A 23,389-nucleotide genomic window follows, 5' to 3' on the forward strand; every position below is an offset into this window, starting at 1 on the left:
TAAATGAGTAATCGTTAACATAAAATAATAGAAAATTTTAATATTAGGTCTAGTAATAATGTCGTTTTCTAATACTTTTTTAAATCGAATTTATTTAAACAATACAGCAAAATTTAATCAACAATATAGTTGCCGTTGTTTTCTACTACTTGTGCCCAACGCTCAGGAAGCATTTTAATCCCTCTGTTGTAAAATTCTTGTGATTTTGATGCAAAAAATTCGGTCAATGCATTTTTGAGGCATTCTTCATTATTAAATTTTTTTCCAAGAAGAAAGTTTTGCAAAGAACAAAACAAATGGTAATCGGAAGGGGCAATATCAGGAGAATATGCAGGTTGAGGGAGAACTTCCCATTCCAACTGGCGCAGTTTTTCAGCAGTGATTCTTGCTGTATGCGGTCGTGCGTTATCGTGGTGAAGAATTACGCCCTTCCGATTAATCAGCGCGAGTTCTTTTTCTCTTAAAGCTTGGGCTAACCTTTCCAATTGGGCACTATACACTGCACTTGTAATAGTTTGGTTAGATGGTAAAAGTTCATAATGAAGAATTCCTTTAAAATTCCACCAAACACACAACATTACTTTTTTTGCATGCAAGTCAGGTTTTGGTGTGGGCTGCGGAGCCTCTTTTTGTCCAACCATTGAGGCCGCCTTTTCAAATTAACATACAGCACCCATTTTTCATCCCCGGTAACAATTTGCTCTAAAAACGGCAAACGGTTTTGACGAGAGAGGAGCGAACTGCAAATTGTGACTCTTTGATTATGGTTGTTGTCGGTCAACTCATGAGGAACCCATTTTCCAAACTTTTGGACTTTGCCAAGTGCACGCAATTGATTGGAAATTGTTTTTTGTGAACAATTTAAAGTTGTCGCAAGCTCTTGTTGGGTAATTTGAGGATTTTGCACCAAAAGAGCTTGAAGAGCTTCTTGATCAAAATTGGACACACGGCCTCGACCACTCTTGTCATCTAACGAAAAATTTCCCTCGCGAAATTTCTCAAACCAACGCTGGCATTTTCTGGCGCTAACTGCATCTTGACCAAGAGCACTACAGATGTTTTTTGCAGCCTCACTTGCTTTTCTTCCTAATTGGAACTCGTAAAGCATGCAGTGCCGAATATGCCCTTCATCCACCATCTTCTTAGCCCTAGTTTTGCAACAAAAACCAAACCAAACACAAACTTTTTCAAGCAAAACTTGTTAATTGCACTTCACACGTTCTGTAGATACCACGTGTTTGAAGGTTATGTCAATACAAGTCAACGCCAAGCAAGATTTTAAACGAATGTTAAAAAACGACATTAATTATTACTAGACCAAAATTAATATTTTTTCTTGAACATTAACTTAACAGACACTGAATACCTGCACAAATTAATAAGCGTAAGACAAATAAACCTTTTTTTTTGTTTTTTGTTCTCTGAAAGCAGAATATTGCACACACCAAACAAGTCAGTCCAAGGCTAATGACATGGCCATTGGCTGCTAAATTATTCGCTGCTTTTAGTGGAGAGAAATTGTGCGCCTGTGCATAAGGCATGTAAGGGAAATGAATGCAACACGATTATAGTAATCAGTCATCAGTGAACATTGTAGTTTGTTATTAATAAGTATGTATAACAGGATATTTAAAAATTAAGTTACAAAATTTTTACTAAAATGTTTTTTACATACTGTTATATTGGCTGGGCAGCAAAAATATTCGTTGTGGGCTGTGAGTTTGACATGCTTCCACTATATCAACCAATCCTCAGTCCCCTAAACTCAAAACCAGTAACAGGAAAGTGAGAAATTTAAACTTACAATTTTCTGCAGAAACTTAGTCAACTCTCCTCTATGAAAATATTTTACCTCTCTTTTTCTTGAGGATTTAAATTATGTTTATTGTAACCCAGTTATAAATATAAGACTTGGTACTAAATGCTTGATTTTACAGTTAGGTTATTTGAAAGGCTAATTAGTGTTTATGCTCCATGTTATCTTACTCCAGCTGGAAGGCCATAATGAGCCAGTAGTGTTGCAAGTGTTTGTGGGTAACGACTCTGGTCGAGTGAAACCACATGGATTTTATCAGGCCTGCAGGGTAACTGGGCGAAATACAACTCCCTGCAAAGAAGTGGACATTGAAGGCACTACTGTTATAGAAGTTGGCCTTGATCCGAACAACAACATGACACTAGCGTAAGTACTTAGTAAAAAACTTTCATTCTCTCAATATTTGGTAAGCAAGAACATTTTTTAGTTTCTTGAAGATTTTGAGTATTTTATTAAAATGTTTGTAAAAACAGATTATTAAAGAATGCTAATGGATTAAAATCAACTCTTACTCTTTGCTAGAGAATTCCTGTCGTGAAAGGCAGGGAAATAAAAACCAGGTGGAATGCTGGCTTTTTGGAAAATAATATACTTATTTGTTGGTATTAACATTAAAAGTAAAAATTACAATTTGGTTTGCTTTCCTAAGTTCTGTTTTCTTAATGTTTGTTTTAGAAACTATTTAACAGAGACTATTCATGATTCCTTGACCCATCTTTTAATTAGTTAATTAATTTTTAATTGATTTTTAAAGAGAAGATGTGGGGGGAGAGAAACATCAATGTGAGAATGTAACATCAGTTAGCTGCCTCCTGAAGGCCCCCTTTTGGAGATTGAGCTCACAACACTGCATGTGCCCTTGACTGGGAATCAACCCAGCTGCCTCCTGGGATGGGGCCCACAACCCAGTATGTGCCCTTACCTGGAATTGAACTGTGACCTCATGGCTCATAGGTTGATGCTCAGCCCCTAAGCTATGCCAGCTGGGCTGGCTTTGCTTCATTTTGAAAGCCATTTAGTAAGAAGTTAATTGGAAAAGAAATGTTTGGAAAATATTCAGTAAAGCCTGGTTGGTGTGGTTTAGTGGTGAAGTGTCTATCCATGAACCAAGAAGTCACTAGATCTATTCCCTGTCGGGCAGACTTATGGCCTGGTTTTGGGCTCTCAATCCCCAGTCACGGGTGTGCAGGAGGCAGCTGTTGGATGATGTTTCTCTCTCATTATGTTTCTGTCTCTCTATCCCTGTCATTTCCTTTCTCTCTAAAAGTCAATAACATTTTTTAAAAGAAAGGTTAAAAAAATATATTCAGTAATTATTTTTAATATTTTAAAAATTACAAAAATAAAAGTATATTGTGGAAGAAAGGAAGGGAATAATCTATATATAAAAAAACCTAATATGTAAATTGTCCCCTCAGGAGTTTGATTGGGAGACCAGCAGTTTGATCACTCACTATAACCTGCGCTGGCCACTGCGGGGTGGCACAAAAGGAAGGCCCCAGCCAGCAGTCAGAAGGCTGCAGTCGGCCCTGATTACCGGCCAGGCCTAGGGAGGGACCCTACCCATGTACGAATTCATGCACCGGGCCTCTAGTTGATTATAAAAATAGTACCTGCCCTCACTGGTTTGGCTCAATGGATATAGTATCAACCTGCAGACCGAAGGGTCCTAGTTCAATTCCATTCAAAGGCACATGTTCGGGTTGTGGGCTCAATCCACAGTAAGGGGCCTGCAGGAGGCAACTGATCCATGATTTTCTCTCATTATTGATGTTTCTCTCTCTCCCTTCTTATCTGTAATCAATAAAAATATATTTAAAAATAGTATCTAAACATTATAAGTTGAAAATACAGAATAATTGAAAATAATCAATTAAAAAATAATCATAAAAAGCTAAAACCATACCTCTCAAAAAGCCAACTTCCCAGAAATAACTATAGCCTAATGCTCTATCTACTGAACCAAACCGGCTAGTGCTAACCTCTATTTTGATATTCATCTTTTCATCCTTTCTTTCTGATAAAATTGAAATAATATTGTACCCACTGTTTTGTAGCCTGCTTTTTACTTAGCGTTTTCCCATAACATTAAACAGTATCCTACACTAGAGGCCCAGTGCATGAAGATTGGTGCAAGAGCGGGCCTTCCTTACCCTGGCTGCCGCACCGGCTTCCCTCTGGCACCCGGGACCCCGGCCTTTGCTCTGGCTGCCACCTTCCGCCTTTGCTCTGGCTGGAGCCATCTTCTGCCTTCGCTCTGGCCCTGCCATCCCCCCTCATAGCAGGTGTCCCGCCCCACCCCAGCCACTTTGTGCCTGCACGTGTGCGTGCCCAGAGGCCTGGAACAGCTGGGGTGGGGCACAATGCCTGTGTCATTGCCATGGCAACGGCACAAGCATCCCAGTTTGGCCGCCGCCATATTTGTCATGCCAATTTACATATTCCCTCCTTATTGGCTGTGGGCGTGCCATCTTTGTTGTGGAATGATGGTCAATTTGTGTATTCAATCTTGATTAGGTAGAATCATATGTTTTTATGTCTACTTAGTGGCCTGTTCTTGTTGGGATAATTACTAATATTATAAAAAGTAAAATCCGCCCTAACCTGTTTGGCTTAAAGGACAGAATGTCGGCCTGTGGACTGAAGGGTCCCAGGTTCGATTCCAGTCAAGGGCATGTACCTTGGTTGCAGGCATATCCCCAGTAGGGGGCGTGCAACTGATCAATGTTTCTCTCTCATTGATGTTTCTAACTCTCCCTTTCCTTTTCTCTGAAAAAAATCAATAAAATATACACTGAGTGCCAGATTATTATGGTCTCTGAACATATAATAATCTGGCCACTCTGTGTGTGTGTGTGTGTGTGTGTGTGTGTGTGTGTGTGTATGTATGTTCATACATACATATATATGAGGTCTGGTGTATGAATTCGTGCATGGGTGTGGTCCAGCCAGCCTGGCCAAGGGGAGGGGACATGGATGGTTGGCCAGCCTACCTCCTGGTCGAGGAGACAATTTGCATATTAGCCTTTTATTATATAGGATATACACTGAGTGGCCAGATTATTATGCGTTCAGAGATGTACTTAAAAAAAATAAACAGTAAATCCCATTTCCTCTATATCTGAATTAGTTGCCAAAAGACAGAGGCTAAATTTATTTATTTAAAAAATAGCACAGCAAAAGTACTCTTTGTAAATCATTCCTTATGTTCAGATTTTGAAATGGTAATTTTACTTTTTTGTTGTCTTTTTCATTACAAATAAAAAGCTGACAAGATTAGGAATTAGAAATAGTCATGATTGCCAAAACCGGTTTGGCTCAGTGGATAGAGCGTTGGCCTGAGGACTGAAAGGTCCCGGGTTCGATTCTGGTCAAGGGCATGTACCTTGGTTGCAGGCATATCACCAGTAGGGGGTGTGCAAGAGGCAGCTGATCGATGACTCTCTCATCGATGTTTCTAACTCTCTATCCCTCTCTTTTCCTCTCTGTAAAAAAATTAATAAAAATATATTTTTAAAAAAAAGAAATAGTCATGATTTAACCTTCTACATCTTTTGAAATTAGAATCTTATAATTATATTACACATTCAAAAATTAATAAGAAAGCAACTTTAAAAAAAGAAACTTGTTATATTAAAAATACTGTATCATATGAGCAACTGAAAATATCAGTTAATATACTTTTTTCCTGTTTTTAGGGTGGACTGCGTAGGGATATTGAAATTGAGAAATGCTGATGTTGAAGCCAGAATAGGAATTGCTGGTTCCAAGAAAAAAAGTACTCGTGCCAGATTGGTTTTTCGAGTTAATATCACAAGGAAAGATGGCTCCACTTTGACACTGCAGACACCCTCTTCTCCGATTTTATGTAGTAAGTAAGAAAGTAGGAGATATTGCCAGTGCACGCAGGGCGGGCAGACATGGGGTGGCGGGAGGGGGAAAGAAAGAAAGTAGAAGATATGAAGTATATGGAAGTTTTCATTTTCTATAATCTTTTAGACAGTCTAAATTTCAGATGCTTCACATGCTCAAAACTTTTGGTTATGCAAAATTTGAAGCATTAAAACCTATATTCAAATCTTCTAGACTAAAGATGGATAATTTTGAATAAAATTCAAAGGATGTGTAGCATTTTGTAGTTTTCCATTATCGTCCTATACTGATTTAAGATATAATTTAAGTAGATTACCAGAAGTAAATTGGAAAGCCAAAAGATTTTCTCAGCATCTTCATTGTGTGATAAATTGCTATGACCCTGTGTTTTGTGTTGTGAACCTAAGAAATAGTAGGTAAAAGATATATGTTCATTGCAGCATTATTTCCAATAGTCAGGAAATGGAATCAGCTCGTGTATCCATCAACAGATAAATGGATAAAAAAGATGTATTTATACACACAATTGAATATTACTCAGTTATAACAAAAAAGAAATCTTGACATTTGTAATGACATGAATGGGCCCAGAGGGCATTCATTATGCTGAGTGAAATAAGTCAGACAGATAAACCAATATTGTATGATTTTACTTATATGTGGAATCAAACAAAAACAGAAACAAATGAACAAACAAAACAGAAACAGAGGCCTAGATACAGAGAATACCTGTTGGTTGCCAAAAGGGGAGAGGAGTATGGGTGAAAGGATAACGGAATAAGAGATACAAGCTTCCAATTATAAAATAAACTAGAGGCCCAGCGCACGGTTTTGTAAGCTGGTGGGGTCCCTCGGCCTGGCCCGGGAGGATTGGGCTGAAACCAGCTCTCTGACATCCCCTGAGGCCGAGGGGTCCCAAATTGCAAAAAGGCGCAGGCCAGGCCAGGGGACCCCACCAGTACATAAGCACTGGGCCTCCTACATCCCCCGATGGGTCTGGGGTGCAGGTAAAGCAGATATGGGGCCCAACAGTGCCCCAGCAGCGATCTAACACACTGCCAATTCCACGAGGAATCGGGCTCCCTCTACTGGTCGAAGTGTCTGCCCCCAATGGTCACTGTGTGTTATAGCTACTGGGCAAATGGTCTGACGGTATGTAATATATAGCACAGGGAATATATCTAATAATATCATAACTTTGTTCAGTGACTTGTGGTAGTGGTCATGTCGTAAGGTATGTAAATATCAAATCACTATATTACCCTGTTTCCCTGAAAATAAGACAGTCTCTTATATTAATTTTTGCTCCCAAAGATGCGTTAGGTCTTCTTTTCAGGGGATGTCTTATTTTTCCATAAAGAATACGGTACACATTTATTGTTAAATGAAAATAAAGGAAATTTATTACCTGTATAAGGTACGGTAGTATGGTAGTTGTCAACACAAACCAGACAAACTGTGAAGCCTACAGTATCAAGAATTTACTCATTTATTCAATAACAATCATGTCATCATCTTCTGGAACATCATCATAACAATCCAATTTCTGAATTTCCTGGTGAATTTCTTGTGACTCCATTTCTTTCAGAATCAGTGGACTAAATCTCTCATGTTTAACCTGGGGGGGGGGGCTTATTTTCGGGGGGATGCCTTATATTTCACTCAGAAGGAAACCTGTAAGTAGGTCTTATTTTCAGGGAAACACGATATATACTTGAGAATAATATAATAATTTATGTCAATTATACTTAAAGAAAAGAAACAGTAAGGTAAGCAGAACTTTATAAATATGCAGTGGTTGGAGTTCTGATTACAAATTAGAGTATTATAGTACAGCATTGGGAAATGAGAAATGAAATTCTTATTTTGCTAACCTTGGCATAAAAAGTAAATGATGTGTGTGTTTAAATTCAGTAATGCTGTTGAATGCACCTTGTCATATATTCTGGTTTCCCCCTAATGAGTATTATTACAGGTAATAAATAGAAACTTTTCCTTTATCCACACTCAAGAAGATTTTCTCACGTGTAATTTTCTTTGGCATTTTTTCTTTGTAATTTATTACTGAATTCAAAAGAATGGAAGAGACCCATTCCATTCAGTTAAATTTCCTATTGGGATGTTATGAATATTTTGACCTTGCTTCCCATTAGGACAGTTACAGAGCCTTTGTTATTTAATCGTAGCCTAGTTTTGTCAAATTATATATCCTTTTCAAGTCTTGAATTTTCTTTTAATTCATCTCAGAAATTATTATACCCATACTTTAGCTTAGCAAACACCCTAATTTTAAAAAGAAATTACTGAAATATCTTTTTGATCTTAAGACAGTTCAAATGGATTTCTCTATTTTTCATTATTATGAAAATTTTGTTTCAATATTAGAATTTCCTGGGGTGATTTCTGTGTAGTGTTCAGTTATAACTAGGCTGCTTTTAAAGATCATAAGTTCCATGTTCATTCTATCACATTCAAATAAAGATAGAGTAAATAATCTGTAGATGGTTTATTGAGTTCTAAAGCTTTTCTAATAAGGGTACTTCAATTCTGAATTGACTAATTCACAAGATATCCCAACTTGAATATTATTAGGATGGAGTTCCAATTTTAGCAGGGCATATGCAGTTCTTTTACATGACCTAATGCTGACCATAGCTACACTCTGAAGGCCAGACCCAGGAGTTGCTAGATAATTCAGATCATACTGCTTTAGCAGGGACTGGGAGATGGTTGCCAACTTTATTTGTTCCTTCTTTCATTACTTTGTTCATTTATTTCTTCATTTTTCTGTTCATTTATTTGTTAAAGTATAATTACTGGTACATCCATTTCATATTTCTTACCACCTTTACATCTTTACCATGTAAATTTATTTGAATATTATTATTCTAACATGTCATCTTCCAAAACAGATATGGGAAGTACACTGCAAAAGGTATCCCTTTCTTTAAAAGAAAAGTACTGCTTATGTTTATCTAATCCAGTTTCTCTGGTTAGAAATATGAAAGAAATAGAGGTGGTAGAAAATATGAAAGAAATAGAAAACATGATTTTCTGAAGTTTTTTTTGACATTGTCAAAAAAAAGTATACCTTCCTGGGAGGTTATGTCTGAAGTGAAAATGAAAGGCCTAAGAAGCAGTAGCATACAGTGGAAGGCATATATAGCTAATAATAAAAGTTATCGTGTTTTGGCCGAAGCCGGTTTGGCTCAGTGGTAGAGCGTTGGTCTGTGGACTGAAAGGTCCCAGGTTCGATTCCGGTCAAGGGCATGTACCTTGGTTGCGGGCACATCCCCAGTAGGGGGTGTGCAAGAGGCAGCTGGTCGATGTTTCTCTCTCATTGACGTTTCTAGCTCTCTCTCTCTCTCCCTTCCTCTCTGTTAAAAATCAATAAAATATATTTTTTAAAAAAAAGTTATCATGTTTTGAATTCTGTGTGCGAGGGATTTTCTTAACCACTTTATAGGCATTATATATACCATCACAGTATATATGGGTTCCATTTTACAGTTGATAAAACTGAGACTTAGAGAGATTAAATTATTTCCTCAGCTAGTAAATAGTAAGACCAGGATCCTAAGCTTGTGCTTTTTGCTACTATGTTATATTGCCACCATGATCACTTAAATTGCAGTGCTGAAAAACTAAGTTTGAACAATTCATTTCATTGTAGCTATAGTCTCTGCATGGTTAGGACTATGGTTACAATATGAAATTATGTTAGAGACCTGTTTTCTCTACCTAGGAGATTTATGTTTTATAATTTAGATTTTTTTTTATAACATTAGAAAATAGATCAAAATTTGTATGGGGGATTTTATTTGAATACCTATATTATTCCTTCTATTACATTTTGTAGATGTGATTTATTATGGAGGTATAGATATTTATTTTTATCCCTTTAGTTGACTGTTTGGCACTTGTCTTCATTTTAGAGAATCTGGATTAGATAAACATAAGCAGTACTTTTTTTAAAAGAAAGGGGTACCTTTTGCAGTGTACTCCCCATATCTGTTTTGGAAGATGAAATGTTAGAATAATAATTTTTAAATAAATTTACATGATAAAGAGCTTTCATATTTCCTAGTAATGTTATTATTTTCATAGAATTTCATGCAGACTGATTTTTTTTCTCCAAACCTATAACTAGCTTAAAATATTTCTAATGGTAATTTCTATGAACATCACTTAGATCTAATCATTTAGGCAAGAGTCTAATCCTCTTGATCTGCACAATCCTCCTAATGGGTTAATCATTTGATTTTTTTAAAAGATCTGTCCTATTTAATTAATGTCATCATTCTGTGTTCAGAATGTAATTTTATTTGATTATTAGAGGTTTTCATTAAATATACTACCAAAGGTGTATAGGTTGGTCAGACAATCTTGCTTTATTGTTTAACTAGCAACAAAAAGAAATATTTTAAAATTTTTATTGCTTTTTAATTATTTTTTGCTTTAATGTTAGACTGGATGAACTGGAAAAGGTATTAACTAATATTTTCACATTAATACCTTATCTTTATACTGTTTCTATGTTTTATCAAGTACTTTCATGTATGTTGAAGTAGTATGAAGTTAAAAAATGTTCCCCTTATAATTGTAATTAGCCACATAGGAGTTAGAGACATTGAGATGAAAATACCAACTTTACTACTGATAAAACTGACAGAAAAAAGACTGGCTTCTTCATAAATCTATCCACCTAGTCAGAGCACAACTCCACATTTACAGGCTTCTTACACCTGGCAGCAAACGGCCTAAAATGTAAGCTTTGTCCAGGTAGGCAGATGCAGAAGAAGGAGGCAAGAAGACTGGGCTAATCATGCCTAAGCCCAGCTTCTAACTCTTTAGTAATTACAAATTACATCTTCCTCCTCTCTAGTGATCATTGCTCTAATGGAGTTTCCCACTAATAATTATACTACATTATCCCATTTAATCCTGACAATAACTTTGTGATGTTAGTAGAATAGAAATGGTTAGATTCATTTTTTTTATAAAACAAGAAGGGGAAGAAATCCTGTTTGTTCAAGGTAGGATATGGCAGATTAAAAAGACATCTGATTTTATTTGCCCATTGTTTAGAGAAAGTTCTACAGAATGTAGGAAAGATTTTATTTTGATAAACTGTAACATAATAGTGGATATACTTCTTACATTGTATAACATATAACTTATTGGTAGAGTATTGGCATATAGGTACTTAATTATTTTAAATTTATATTCAATCAGATTCATGCTTTCTGTCTCATAAGAATTTTCTTTTTTTATAATAGTTTACTGAGTTGTAATTTGCAGACCATATAATTTAGCCTTTAAAAGTATAAAATTAAGTGGTTTTTATTATAGTCACAAAGTTGTGCAACAATCGCCATAATCTAATTTTAGAACATTTTTATCACCACCCCAAAAAGAAAACCTGTACCTATTAGCAGTCACTCTCCATTCTCCTCTCACCCCAGTCCTTGACAACTACTATTCTTTCTGTCTGTATGGATTTGCCTATTCTGGACATTTCATCTAAATGAAATCATATAATATGTGGCCTTTTTATCTGGCTTCTTTCACTTAGCATAATATTTTCAGGGACCATCAATATTGAATCATGTATTAGTTCTTCATTCTTTTTTTTTACAATGAAATGATATTCCATTGTTTGAATATACCACATTTTGTTTATTCCTTAAGTTATTGATGGACATTTGTTTCCCCCCACACACTTTTTGGCTATTGTAATGCTGCTATGAGCATATGTGTACAATTTTTTTTGTGGAACTGTGTTTTTAATTCTCTTGGCTATCTCTATACCTTGGAGTAAAATTGCTGGACCATATCGTAGACAGTTTCTTGTTTAACAGTTCTCTGAAATCCATCTTATGACTCATAGAAAACAGGTTTTTCTAAGTCACAATTTTTCTTTTCTTTTACTCATTTTTCTATACTGTTACTGTCTTACATTTTTTTAAAAATACTGAAATGAACTAAGTTCTTTTGATCAGTTTAAATTTGGTATTTTGTCTCTGTTCTTCAGCCATTTTATTTTACCTATTTTTTAAAATCGATATATTACTAAATTTTTTCATATTTGTGGGGTCAGTCAACAAATTTTGGCAGGCAGTAAAATTGTTCGAGTGAGGTGTGTGTGTTTTTATTAGTTGTGTTTATTAAGGCTGCAGTTTAGTTCATAGAAACAGTACAGTATTCTAACAAAATAGTGCCTCATTGTCATTCATTATAAATGCAGTGCTTCTCAATCTTGTTTATCTGTTAAAGTCCCTCTTACTTCATTGAAGAAGAAAAAAGAATGAAAAAAAAAAAAGACATGCCACTTAATCTCCAAAAGGAGATCTCTGGATGGTTTTGAGAAAACTTCATAGTTAATTTAGTGGATAGTTACAATGTGCCCAACTCTAGAAATAAAGACATGATAGTTTAAGGAGCTTACAGATCTAGGAGGCTATGGTGAAAACAAATAGGCAAACTCTCTATTACATCTAATCCATACTGCTTAGTGATGGTAAAATGTGTCCTATATCTTCAAGGACAAATAGAGGTAAACCCAGCAGAAAGGGATTTTAGATGAAGTTCATTCTGGATAGAAGGAGAAGTATATAAATATACTCAATGAAAGAGTATGCTTCTTTTACAGGAATTAAAAATAGTTTAATGTGATTGTAACAAAAAGATATCTATAAAGAAGTAAGATTTGAGGCTAGTAGAGCTAGGCAGATTCTCTTTCATAAAGAGACTTGTGTGTAGAGCTAAAGAATTTGAATTTTATCCTAACTACTTCAGGGAGTGTAAGGTTTGAACTTAGGCTTTGAGGTGGAGTGTATGAGGGGCAAGGGAAAATAAACATATAAATGATAAATATAAAACAAAGGGCCCCAAAATCTTTTCAAAATTAAAAATAAGAATGTCTATTCCATTAAAGGTTCTGATTTGTATTTATTCCAATAAATATAACAATTTTGGCCAGTTTCAGCAGTTAGAGTGGATTGAGAGGTGAAAAGGAAATAGGTTAGTGAGAAGGGTTACAATTGGAATGGGAGGTAGAAGGAAACAGGAAGATGAGAGGGAGGTGAAAAAGGAAGAGGGGCCAAAAGGTGGTAGACATGGAAGGGAGGAGAGGAAACAGATCTTGATACTCCATCTAAAGATACTCCGTGGAAGAAAGGCCTCATGCCATAATTTGTGTTGTACCTTGTGACCTCTTGCTTCTGCTTGTTGGTTTAACAATGGCCATTGGATTCATTGTCTATTTTTGTTTGTTTTTAAGGGGATGGAAGAATCATCCCCCTTTACATTCTTAACATATTTAGATTTCTCCAGACAATAATGATATATATGTTTTTGTTTGTTTGTTTGTTTTTTTTAATATATTTTATTGATTTTTTTTTTTTTTACAGAGAAGGGACAGAGAGTTAGAAACATCGATGAGAGAGAATCATCGATCAGCTGCCTCTTGCACACCTCCTACTGGGGATGTGCCCGCAACCAAGGTACATGCCCCTGACCAGAATCGAACCTGGGACCCCTCATTCCACAAGCCAATGCTCTATCCACTGAGCCAAACTGGTTTCGGCTATATGTTTGTTTGTTTTGTTTTGATACAGTGTTTATATTATTTAGTTATACTTTTATCAAATTAAGAATATGAATCTTTATACTTTTTTGCTAATCACCCTCTGGTAGTAATTTTTTTCTTACTATTTATATTCAATATTATTTTGCATTATTTTCAAGTATACAGCACACTGGTCAGACAATCATACACTTCACAAAGTGCTCCTCCTGATATCCCTACCTATAGTACACAAGGATACCCTTTTCTCCACATTCTCGCCAATAGTTTTGTTTGTTCATTTATTAATGATAGGCATTCTGACAGGTGTGAGGTGATACTTATTGTGGTTTTAATTTGCATTTCTCTAATGATTAGTGAAATTGAATATCTTTTCATATGTGTATTGGTCATCTGTATGTCCTCTTTGGAGAAGTGTCTATTCAGGTCCTCTTTTTTATTGGATTGTGTGTTTTTGTTGTTGAGGTGGTTGTTGTGTGAGTTCTTTATAAACTTTGGATATTAACCCCTTATCAGATATATCATTGGCAAACATCTTCTGTTCAGTAGGTTGTCTTTTCATTTTGTTGATGATTTCCTTTGCCATGCAAAACTTTTTAAAAATATTTTTTATTGATTTTTAGAGAGAGGAAGGGAGAGGGAGAAAGAGAAACATCGATTGGCTGTCTCCTGCACGCCCCCTACTGGGGACTGAGCCTGCAACCCAGCATGTATCCTGACCTGGAATAGAACCAGGTGCATGGAATGATGCTCAACCAACTGAGCCACACCAGCAATGCAAAAACTTTTTAGTTTGATGTAGTCCCATTTGTTTATTTTTTTCCCTTGTCTAAAGTCTGTAGTAATTTGTTTAATACAGCAAAATTAATCATAGCTTTCTTCAATAATGTATATTAGATTTTATTTTATGCTTATTATAGTAAATCTGACTGAATTTAATAAGTTTCTACTTCCCTGGTATGTCTTACAACTTAAAAATACATTGAGTAGCTGAAACCGGTTTGGCTCAGTGGATAGAGCATCGGTCTGCGAACTGAAAAGTCCCAGGTTCTATTCCAGTCAAGGGCATATGTACCTTGGTTGCCGGCATATCCCCAGCAGGGGGTGTGCAGGAGGCAGCTGATCGATGTTTCTCTCCCATCGATGTTATAACTCTCTATCCCTCTCTCTTTCTCTCTGTAAAAAATCAATAAAATATATTTTTTAAAAATACATTGAGTAAACTTTTCTTCAGAGAAATCATTATTAAAAAGCTTTACTAATTCTTTTGACAGGTTGAAATATTCGCTTTGTTGTTTTTCAGTATTCTAATATTCATTACTTTTTTCACCTTTGTTTTTTGAGATCACAATTTGAAAGCATCTATAAACACTGTTTTTATAATACCAGAAAGGTGGCTACTTTCTTGTGTTAATTATTTTTTAAACACTTTCAAGAGTCAGCTTACTAACTAATTAAAGATAAAACTAAAACAGTTAATGCTTAAATAATCCTGACTTTAGTTCTGTTTAGTATGAAGTCTATCTTGTTAGGTAATCATTAAACTTTTTTATTGAAAAGAATTTTTAAGCTCAAAGGTTTAAAGTTAAATTATCTTGAACAGCAACAAACTAATTCTTATGTATTGTAAACATAAATATATAAGAGATAAATATATATATTGTACCTTCACCTTCACAGAGGCCTATTTTGCTGTCTTAGACCTTTAATCCATGAAAGGAAAAAATGAGACAGGAAAAAAATTTTGATAATCATCAGTGAAGTAGAATTTCCACATTGTATCTGAAAATGGGGGGAAAGGTTATAGACTTTCTATTCATTTTGTGAATGCAATATATTTATATAATTTTGCACCTCTTATTGTTTGCTAGTAAAAATAATATTTACCATATTTTTAATGTCTCTTAAAAAACAAATATTTAGTTGAAGAATTAGTCCAAAATGTTGTAAATTAGTTCAGTAAATTTTTTATTTAAAAAGGTTATATAGCCCTAACCTGTTTGGCTCAGTGGGTAGAGCATCGGCCTGCGGACTGAAGGTTACTGGGTTCGATTCCAGTCAAGAGTACATGCCCAGGTTGCAGGCTCCGTCCCTGGAGGGGTGGCCGATAGGTGATTCTCTTTCATAATTGATGTTTCTATCTCTTTCTACCCCTCTCCCTACCTCTCTGGAAAAACAAACAAAAAACTCAGTGCCTTAAACAACAAAGCTTTACTCCTCCCTCACTTTATGTTATTGGCTGTGTTATGAAACAGTTCCACTCTGGAATCCAAGCTGAAGAAGCTGCCCTTATCTGAGATATTGCCATCTTTGTAGTGGAGGAAAGGGAGATGGTCAAACCATGTGAGGCCCTTAAAACTTTTGCTTGGAACTGGCACATTATTTCAATTCACATTTCGTTATTCACACTGTTACATGGCTAATTCTGATGTGAGTGGAGTGAGAATTACAGCCTTTCCACTAGGGAAAGAGGAGGTATGAATGTTTTTATAATAGTTTCCCACATTACATTCTTGTAAAGATAAAATGAACTATAGTAATCTATAATAATAAAAGTGTAATATGCTAATTAGACCAGATAGCCAAACGACCTTCCTGACATCATTCCAGATGTCCTTCCAGGCGAAGCCACATGGTGGGGGCCAAGGCAGAGGCAGTTAAGGACGATCAGGTAGGCAGGCAAGTAGTTAGGAGCCAGTGGTCCTGGATTGCGAGAAGGGTACAGGCCGGGCGCGCACGCGCTCGCTCACGCTCTCTCTCTCTCTCTCTCTCTCTCTCTCTCTCTCTCTCTCAAACACACACACACACACACACACACACACACACACACACACACTGCACAAATTTTGTGCACCAGGACTTTTCTGGGGTTTTTTTGTTGTTCTCTGTTAGGGTAAAAGTAAAGTTTAAAATAAAGGAAGTTAAATTTCACATTCTGAATCAAAGTAATAAGATTGTAATTATCCTAAAAAAGTCAGTTAACTAAATGCAATAAATATTGGTTGCTCAAATAAAAAAAAATAAAATAAAATAAAATAAAGGAAGTTAATTTAGAGGTTAATAAAGACAACTTCTAGAACTAGATAATTGAGGGTTGATTTTAGATAAGAAATGTGTTGGTGGTTCTTTTTATGGAATGCTTATGTATATTCACAGCTCAGCCAGCAGGAGTGCCAGAAATCTTAAAGAAGAGCTTGCATAGTTGTTCAGTGAAAGGAGAGGAAGAAGTATTTTTAATTGGCAAGAACTTTCTGAAAGGAACTAAAGTGATTTTCCAAGAAAATGTTTCTGGTAAGTAGACATAATTTCACTGACATAGAGATTGTTGCATGTTTCACTTTGTTGTAAAGCTATAGTCATAGCTACAAAGTAAAAAAATAAAATAAAATAAAGTAAATAACTGTTTTTGTTTCAATCAGATGAAAACTCTTGGAAATCAGAAGCTGAAATCGACATGGAATTATTTCATCAGGTATTTCATTTTAAGACTTTTAAAAAATATTTTGTTGATTTCAGAGGGGTGGGAGACATAGAAACATTAACAATGAGAGCGAATCATCCATTGGCTGCCTTCTGCATGACCCCCGCTGGGAATCCACCCTGCAGCCAGTAATCCTGGTTCAGAGTTCATTGCTCAACTACTGAGCCACACCCCCAGGGCTAATTTAAGACTTTTTATAGTTTGATTGTTTACTCTCTGAGAAATTCAGTTTTGTTTCAAAATTTACTGAATCAAAAGATTAAATGTTTTCTTTATTTTCTTTGTTTTCTTTCTCAGGATTGCTCTGGCTATTTGGGGTCTCTCTCTCTTTTTTTTTTATTCCAGATGGATTTTTGGAGAGTTTGTTCTAGATCTTTGAAATATACCATTGGTATTTTAATAGGTATTGCACTGAATCTATAGATTGCTTTAGGTAGTATGGATACTTTAATGATCTTGATTCTGTCAATCCATGAACATAGTATGTCTTCCATTTGTTTATGTCTTCCTCTATCTTTTTTCAGTGTCCTGTGGTTTTCCGAGTACAGGTCTTTTACTTCTTTAGTTAAGTTTATTTCTAGAAATCTTAATTTTTTTGGTGCATTGGTAAATGGGATTTTTTTTGTAGTTGAAACGTTTATTTCTTAATATTTATTTGTGCTGGCGATTTGGATTATCTTAACCTACTATTAGTTAAATCAAAGAAAATTTATTTATTGAGTTCCAAGTGTTTTTATGTTTGTTACCTTTTTGCATTCAGAAGAACAATTTGTTACACTTGTATTAAAGAGTGTATTTGCAGGCACTCACTATGTATTGTTTTTATATAATAAGAAAAAAGAGCCTGAAAATAAGAAAGAAATAACTTAAGAATTAGTATGTATAGCAAATAGGAGCAAACTCAGGTGTTGAGACAACAGAAGAGAAGGGCAAATTTATATGCAAATCAGATAGAAGACTCGAAAAATTGTAGTAAGTTTAGATATAGATCATAGAGAATGGAGATGCAGGAACATACTACTGTGTAAAATACTCAAAGCCTAAAATATAGCATCAGATGCTGATAGGAATAGAAAAGAGCACATGAAAGCTAGCAGAGAGCTAAAAGAGGCAAGAAATTGAGAATCAATATCCAATTTATCAAAAATATTAAAACAAAAGTTTGTAATTCTTTTGTGTCATATATATATATATATATATATATATATATATTTTTAACATATGTGTCTTTATTCTCCCATTACCCCCCACCCTCCACTAATACCCCACCCCCCTGTTGTCTGTGTCCATTGATTAGGCTCATATGCATGCACACAAATCCCTTGGTTGATCTCTCCCCCTTACTCCCACCGACCCCCACCTGGGAGTATCTTATTCATTTTTATTCTTCTGTGGTTTAAGAAAAATCTTAGAAAGTAAAAAAAAGTAATCAAATTCACTTCGCCCTTAGCTGTCATCATTTGCCTCCTGCATATCTCATCCTCTGCACAAAAGTATAATCACCATCCCTTGATGCTCCTTCCCATTACTATATTGTACCGGGGAAGAAGAAAATACGACCAAGTGGTTCACAGTATCTTCCAAGAAGATGTGGCAACCTTGAGTAACAGTTGGCGAAGCATTTGTGAACTCTCCTTTTCTTATAAGGATGTTTCTGCCACTATTCTGACAAAAAAAAAAAAAAAAAAAAAAAAAAAAAACTTTGAATTTCCAGGATCATGGTAGACTGAACTTTATTTGGTTAAATAAGGGTAAATTTGACTTAGTTTGGGTAAACTGAGGACTATTTCGCTAAGTGATTAGGAAGCAGTGAACCGCCTTGTAAAGTACACCTCAACTAAGGTTGTATAAAACATGGTAACTGATACTGGGCTTGGTGGGCATAGTTTTTTTCTCAAAATGTACTCGTTCTTTTATTCAGCAAATATATTTGTGTAATTCTTGTGTAAAGTGCTTAACAGGATAAATACGTAGAATGAAGACAGAACATCCTATGTTCTCATGAACCTTACATTCTTGAGGTTGGAGAGAGGGAAAAAAAAAAAACACATCATCACAGTAATTTCAGGTAGTAATAAGTGCTAATTTAGAAAGAAACAAGAGTATGTGATTAGGACTGAGAGGGATGTCACTTTTAAAAGGATGGTCAGAGATCGCTTCTCCAAGGAGGTAACATTTGAATAATTCCTAAAAATGGGTAAGGAACTAGCCATTTTAAGAGGTGAAGGAAGAATAGAGAGAGAACAGCAAGTTGTAAAGGCTCTGAGGTAAAAGTGAATTTTGTATGTTAAAAAAAATGGACTGAGAAGGTCAGTATGCCTAGAATATAAACAATCTGGGGAGGATGAGAATAAAAGAAAGTTGTCAGGGCAGGAACCTTGTTAGTCATTATAAAACATTTGGATTTTATCTTAAAAATAGTTTTAAGATTAATATCCTGGCCCTAACCAATTTGGCTAGTGGATAGAGCTTCGGCCTGCGGACTGAAGGGTCCCAGGTTCGATTCCGGTCAAGGGCATGTACCTTGGTTGCAGGCACATACCCACTAGAGAGTTTGCAGGAGGCAGCTGATCGATGTTTCTGTCTGTCCCTCTTACCTTCCACTCTGTTAAAAAACAAAAAAAAAACACAATAAAATGTGTTTTTTTTAAAGATTAATATCCTGATGTCTATGAACCTAAGTTTTAAAATAATTTTTCTAGTCAGACTTTTGACCTTTATAGCTAAAAGGAAATGTACTTAATTAGAATTTTTATTTCAAAATTGTTATTTAAATATTGCTTCTTTTCTGACTCTTGTAATTTTCTTTCAATTAGAATCATCTTATTGTGAAGGTTCCCCCATATCATGACCAACATATAACTTTGCCAGTATCGGTGGGAATATATGTAGTGACCAATGCTGGAAGATCTCATGATGTTCAACCATTCACTTACACTCCAGACCCAGGTATGTTAAAAAAAAAAAAAAAAAAAAAAAAAAAAAAAGAGTCTGAACTAAAATGAATGTTTAATTTCTGGTACTTTGGAAAGATATGAAGATCAGCCAACTCAAGTTGTGGGGTTGGATCCACAGTAGGAAGCGTCTAGGAGACAACCAATCAATGATTCTCTTTCATTATTGATGTTTCTGTCTCTCTCTCTCTCTCTCTCCCTCTTCCTTTCTCTGAAATTAATTTAAAAAAAAAAAAAAGAGAGAGAATAAAAAAAATAAAAAATAAATTAAAAAAAGCCAAAACCGGTTTGGCTCAGTGGATAGAGCATCGGTCTGCGGACTGAAAGGTCCCAGGCTCGATTCCAGTCAAGGTCATGTACCTTGGTTGTGGGCATATCCCCTGTGGGGGGTGTGAAGGAGGCAGCTGATCGATGTTTCTCTCTCATCAATGTTTCTAGCTCTCTATCCCCCTCCCTCTCTCTAAAAAATCAATAAAACATAAAAAAAAAAATAAAAAATAAAAAAGAGCCTGGCTTTTGAAAAAGAAAGAAAAGTTAGGAATGCTCTGAAGTCAGACTCTCCAGAATTATCATACAGCTTACTCTTTAATAAGAATTAACATTCATTGAGTTTCTCTAGTCTGCAGAAAAATGAAAAGTGACAACTTTGGGAAACTGCTAATAGTTTAGCTAGCTTACCGGATTGCCTTTTGGGAGAGATAAGAGCTTGCTTAGAACCATAAGTGATAAGAATCACAAATGGAGTTAAGTGCCTGTAACATTTTCTAATCTGTGTAATCAAAAATACCAAAGACTGCTGGTGAATAAATATTTTAAGTATAATTTTAAGCATTTATGCAAAATAGATGCTTTAGAAACCAGAGCAATAAGAACAATTGAAATGTTAAAAATGTACAAGATCTACCCTGGCTGGGTAGCTCAGTTAGGGTTAGAGCATTAATCCTTTCTTCTTTTTTTAATAGTAGCAGCTGGTGCTTTGAATATAAATGTGAAGAAGGAAATATCTAGTCCAGCACGACCTTGCTCTTTTGAAGAGGCCATGAAAGGTACTAAGTTGATTCTTATATATTTCCCTAGCAAACTAAGATTTTGTTTTCTCTTATGTACTTGGAACACTTAGCAGGGTCTCTTCTATACTGTAAAATAAATATTTGTTTTTTACTGAATGCAGAGATTTGTTTCCCAACTTGATATTTCCCTTCATCATGTAAACAATTTTTAAAAATATATATTTTATTGATTTTTTACAGAGAGGAAGGGAGAGAGATAGAGAGCTAGAAACGTTGATGAGAAAACATTGACCAGCTGCCTCTTGCACACCCCCTTCTGGGGATGTGCCCGCAACCTACGTACATGCCCTTGACCGGAATCGAACCTGGGACCTTTACAGTCTGCAGACCGACGCTCTACCACTGAGCCAAACCGGTTTCGGCATGTAAACAATTTTTTTTTACATGTTGGAGTGGAGGTTTTTTGTGGTTTTTTTTTTCCATTCCCAATATTAAAAATCTTAAAAGTATATGCAAAGTACAATATGTATGTACAAAATTTTCTACCAATAAGATTAGTACTTGACATTGAAACTAAAGAGACCAAAATATGAACTATCAACATTTGAAAAAGTTGCTTTAGGATCTTTCTTCTGACGTTTTTATTTACTTCTCTGCCAATCCCCAGGGATAACAAAGTTATATCTTCAGGATGTTATGTGACAGATTCTTTCTCAGGTTTCTAAAACAACTATGATACTCAGTGATACTTTTGTGCCATTATAAATGAATATGTCAATTATGTAATGGCCATTGGTTTATTATAATCCTAGCTTTTACTTACATTTTTCTGCCATGAAATTCATGAGTTACATAAAATTAAATTATAAAATTAAAAATATTTACATTTAAAATATTTACATAGCCAGGAAGGGACTATGCGAGGGCTCCAGAGTGTGTCTGGCCCATATTCCTAAGTCAATGCTTAATTTTATCCAATATGGTAGCTTTTTTTTCTATTGTCAGTAGTAAAATTTAGCTTTCATATATATAACGTGCCAGTTTTGTATCTCATGCTATATAACATTTTAAATAATGGACTTTTAAATCATGGCTAATAGTCATTACAGTATAAAATGAAATATTATAGTTGGTGACTATAGTGGTTTTAAGCTTTTTTTTTCTTGTTTTTGTGTGTGTGTCTATGTGTGCAGCTATAAAAACTACTGGATGTAACTTAGAAAAGGTAAATATTCTTCCTAATGCTCTGATCACTCCACTCATATCAAGCAATATGATTAAGAGTGAAGATGTTACTCCAATGGAAGTGACAGCAGAAAAAAGACCGATTTTTAAGGTAAGCCAGCCACATTGACAAGTGTCCTCCATCTTAACCTTAAATATAAAAATTACGTTTTATATTTTAAGTGGTTTGATTTCTTTTTCTCATGTTTATGCTTTTTACTTTTCTGTTTCTTTCACATTTGTTTTTCTTCGCACTTAATTAATTTTGCTTTTCAGAGTAAGTGCCTTTATACTCCAATAAAATAGCCTGCTTTAAAGTGACTTCCAGTATTTTTTACAAGGAAGAAGAATTACTGTGTTAGCTAGACCTATGGGATGAAGGGTGTTAATGAAAGTACTGGTTAGTATTTTTAAAATTAGAGACATTTTTATTTCCTTTTCTTTCCCACTCTTCCTGTAACTCCCTTTCCCTTTTTCCCTTGTTTTCCTCTTATAATGTTACCAGTAAACCACAAAATGGGAATATTTTTTTGCATGCTATTAATTCATGAACCATAGAATTAATGTTTTTAACTGTCCTGAGCATATCAACAGCTTATTACTATATATGTATGTATGTATGTATGTATGTATGTGTATATATATATATATATGTGTGTGTGTGTGTGTGTGTGTGTGTGTGTGTGTGTGTGTATTTAATTGATTTCAGAGAGGAAGAGAGAAAAACATCCGTGATAAGAGAGAATCATTGATTGGCTGCCTCCTGCACACCCCACACTGAGAATCAAGCCTGTAACCCAAGCATGTGCCCTGACTGGGAATCAAACCATGACCTCCTGATTCCTAAGTCAATGCTCAGTCACTGAGCCATGCTGGCTGGGCAGTTGATTCTTTTACTTCCTTCTTTGACTATCTTTGTTTATAATACATAGTAGAGGCCTGGTGCATTAATTCCTGCACCAATGGGGTCCCTCATCTTGGCCTGCAGGATCAGGCTGAAACTGGATCTCCGACATCCCCTGAGGGGTCCCAGAATGGAGAGGGTGCAGGGACCCCACTGGTGCACAATCAGGGCAGGGGAGGAACAAGGGAGGTTGGCCAGCCAGGAAGGGACTATGCGAGGGCTCCAGAGTGTGTCTGGCCCATATCACTCAGTTCTGATCAGCTGGACCCCAGCAGCAAGCCAACATACTGGTAGGTGCGTCTGCCCCCTGGTAATCAGTGCACATTATAGCCACTGGTCAACAGGTTGACTTTCTGCCCCCTGGTGGTCAGTGCATGTCATAGCGAGCAGTTGAGAGGCTTTACATATCATTAGGATATTACACTTTGATTGAATGGACAATCAGATAGCATATTGTGGTTTTATTATATAGGATTTTAAAAATACTCTTTAGATAATCAGACATGTATCACCAAAAATCATAGTCTTATACCTATTTT

The 23,389-nt window shown here is 35.5% G+C and overlaps 1 protein-coding gene across 9 annotated transcripts in view; it reads left to right on the top strand.

Moving 5' to 3' along the window:
- NFAT5 (nuclear factor of activated T cells 5) overlaps positions 1–23,389 on the top strand; it is a 95,313-nt gene that overhangs the window by 59,927 nt on the left and 11,997 nt on the right. For 7 of the 9 annotated variants that reach the window (XM_084861003.1, XM_084860997.1, XM_084861001.1 and 4 more), the window contains 7 exons: positions 1,992–2,182; positions 5,515–5,687; positions 16,434–16,568; positions 16,697–16,749; positions 19,575–19,707; positions 20,675–20,758; positions 21,916–22,058. In XM_084861003.1, coding sequence (XP_084717129.1) covers positions 1,992–2,182; positions 5,515–5,687; positions 16,434–16,568; positions 16,697–16,749; positions 19,575–19,707; positions 20,675–20,758; positions 21,916–22,058 — 912 coding nt within the window. The remainder of the gene's footprint in view (positions 1–1,991; positions 2,183–5,514; positions 5,688–16,433; positions 16,569–16,696; positions 16,750–19,574; positions 19,708–20,674; positions 20,759–21,915; positions 22,059–23,389) is intronic. The other 2 variants (XM_084860998.1, XM_084860996.1) reach the window with 1 other exon arrangement.

The sequence above is a fragment of the Pipistrellus hanaki genome, assembly GCF_964339955.1.
Source record: "Pipistrellus hanaki genome assembly, chromosome: 15".
Lineage (NCBI taxonomy): Eukaryota > Metazoa > Chordata > Mammalia > Chiroptera > Vespertilionidae > Pipistrellus > Pipistrellus hanaki.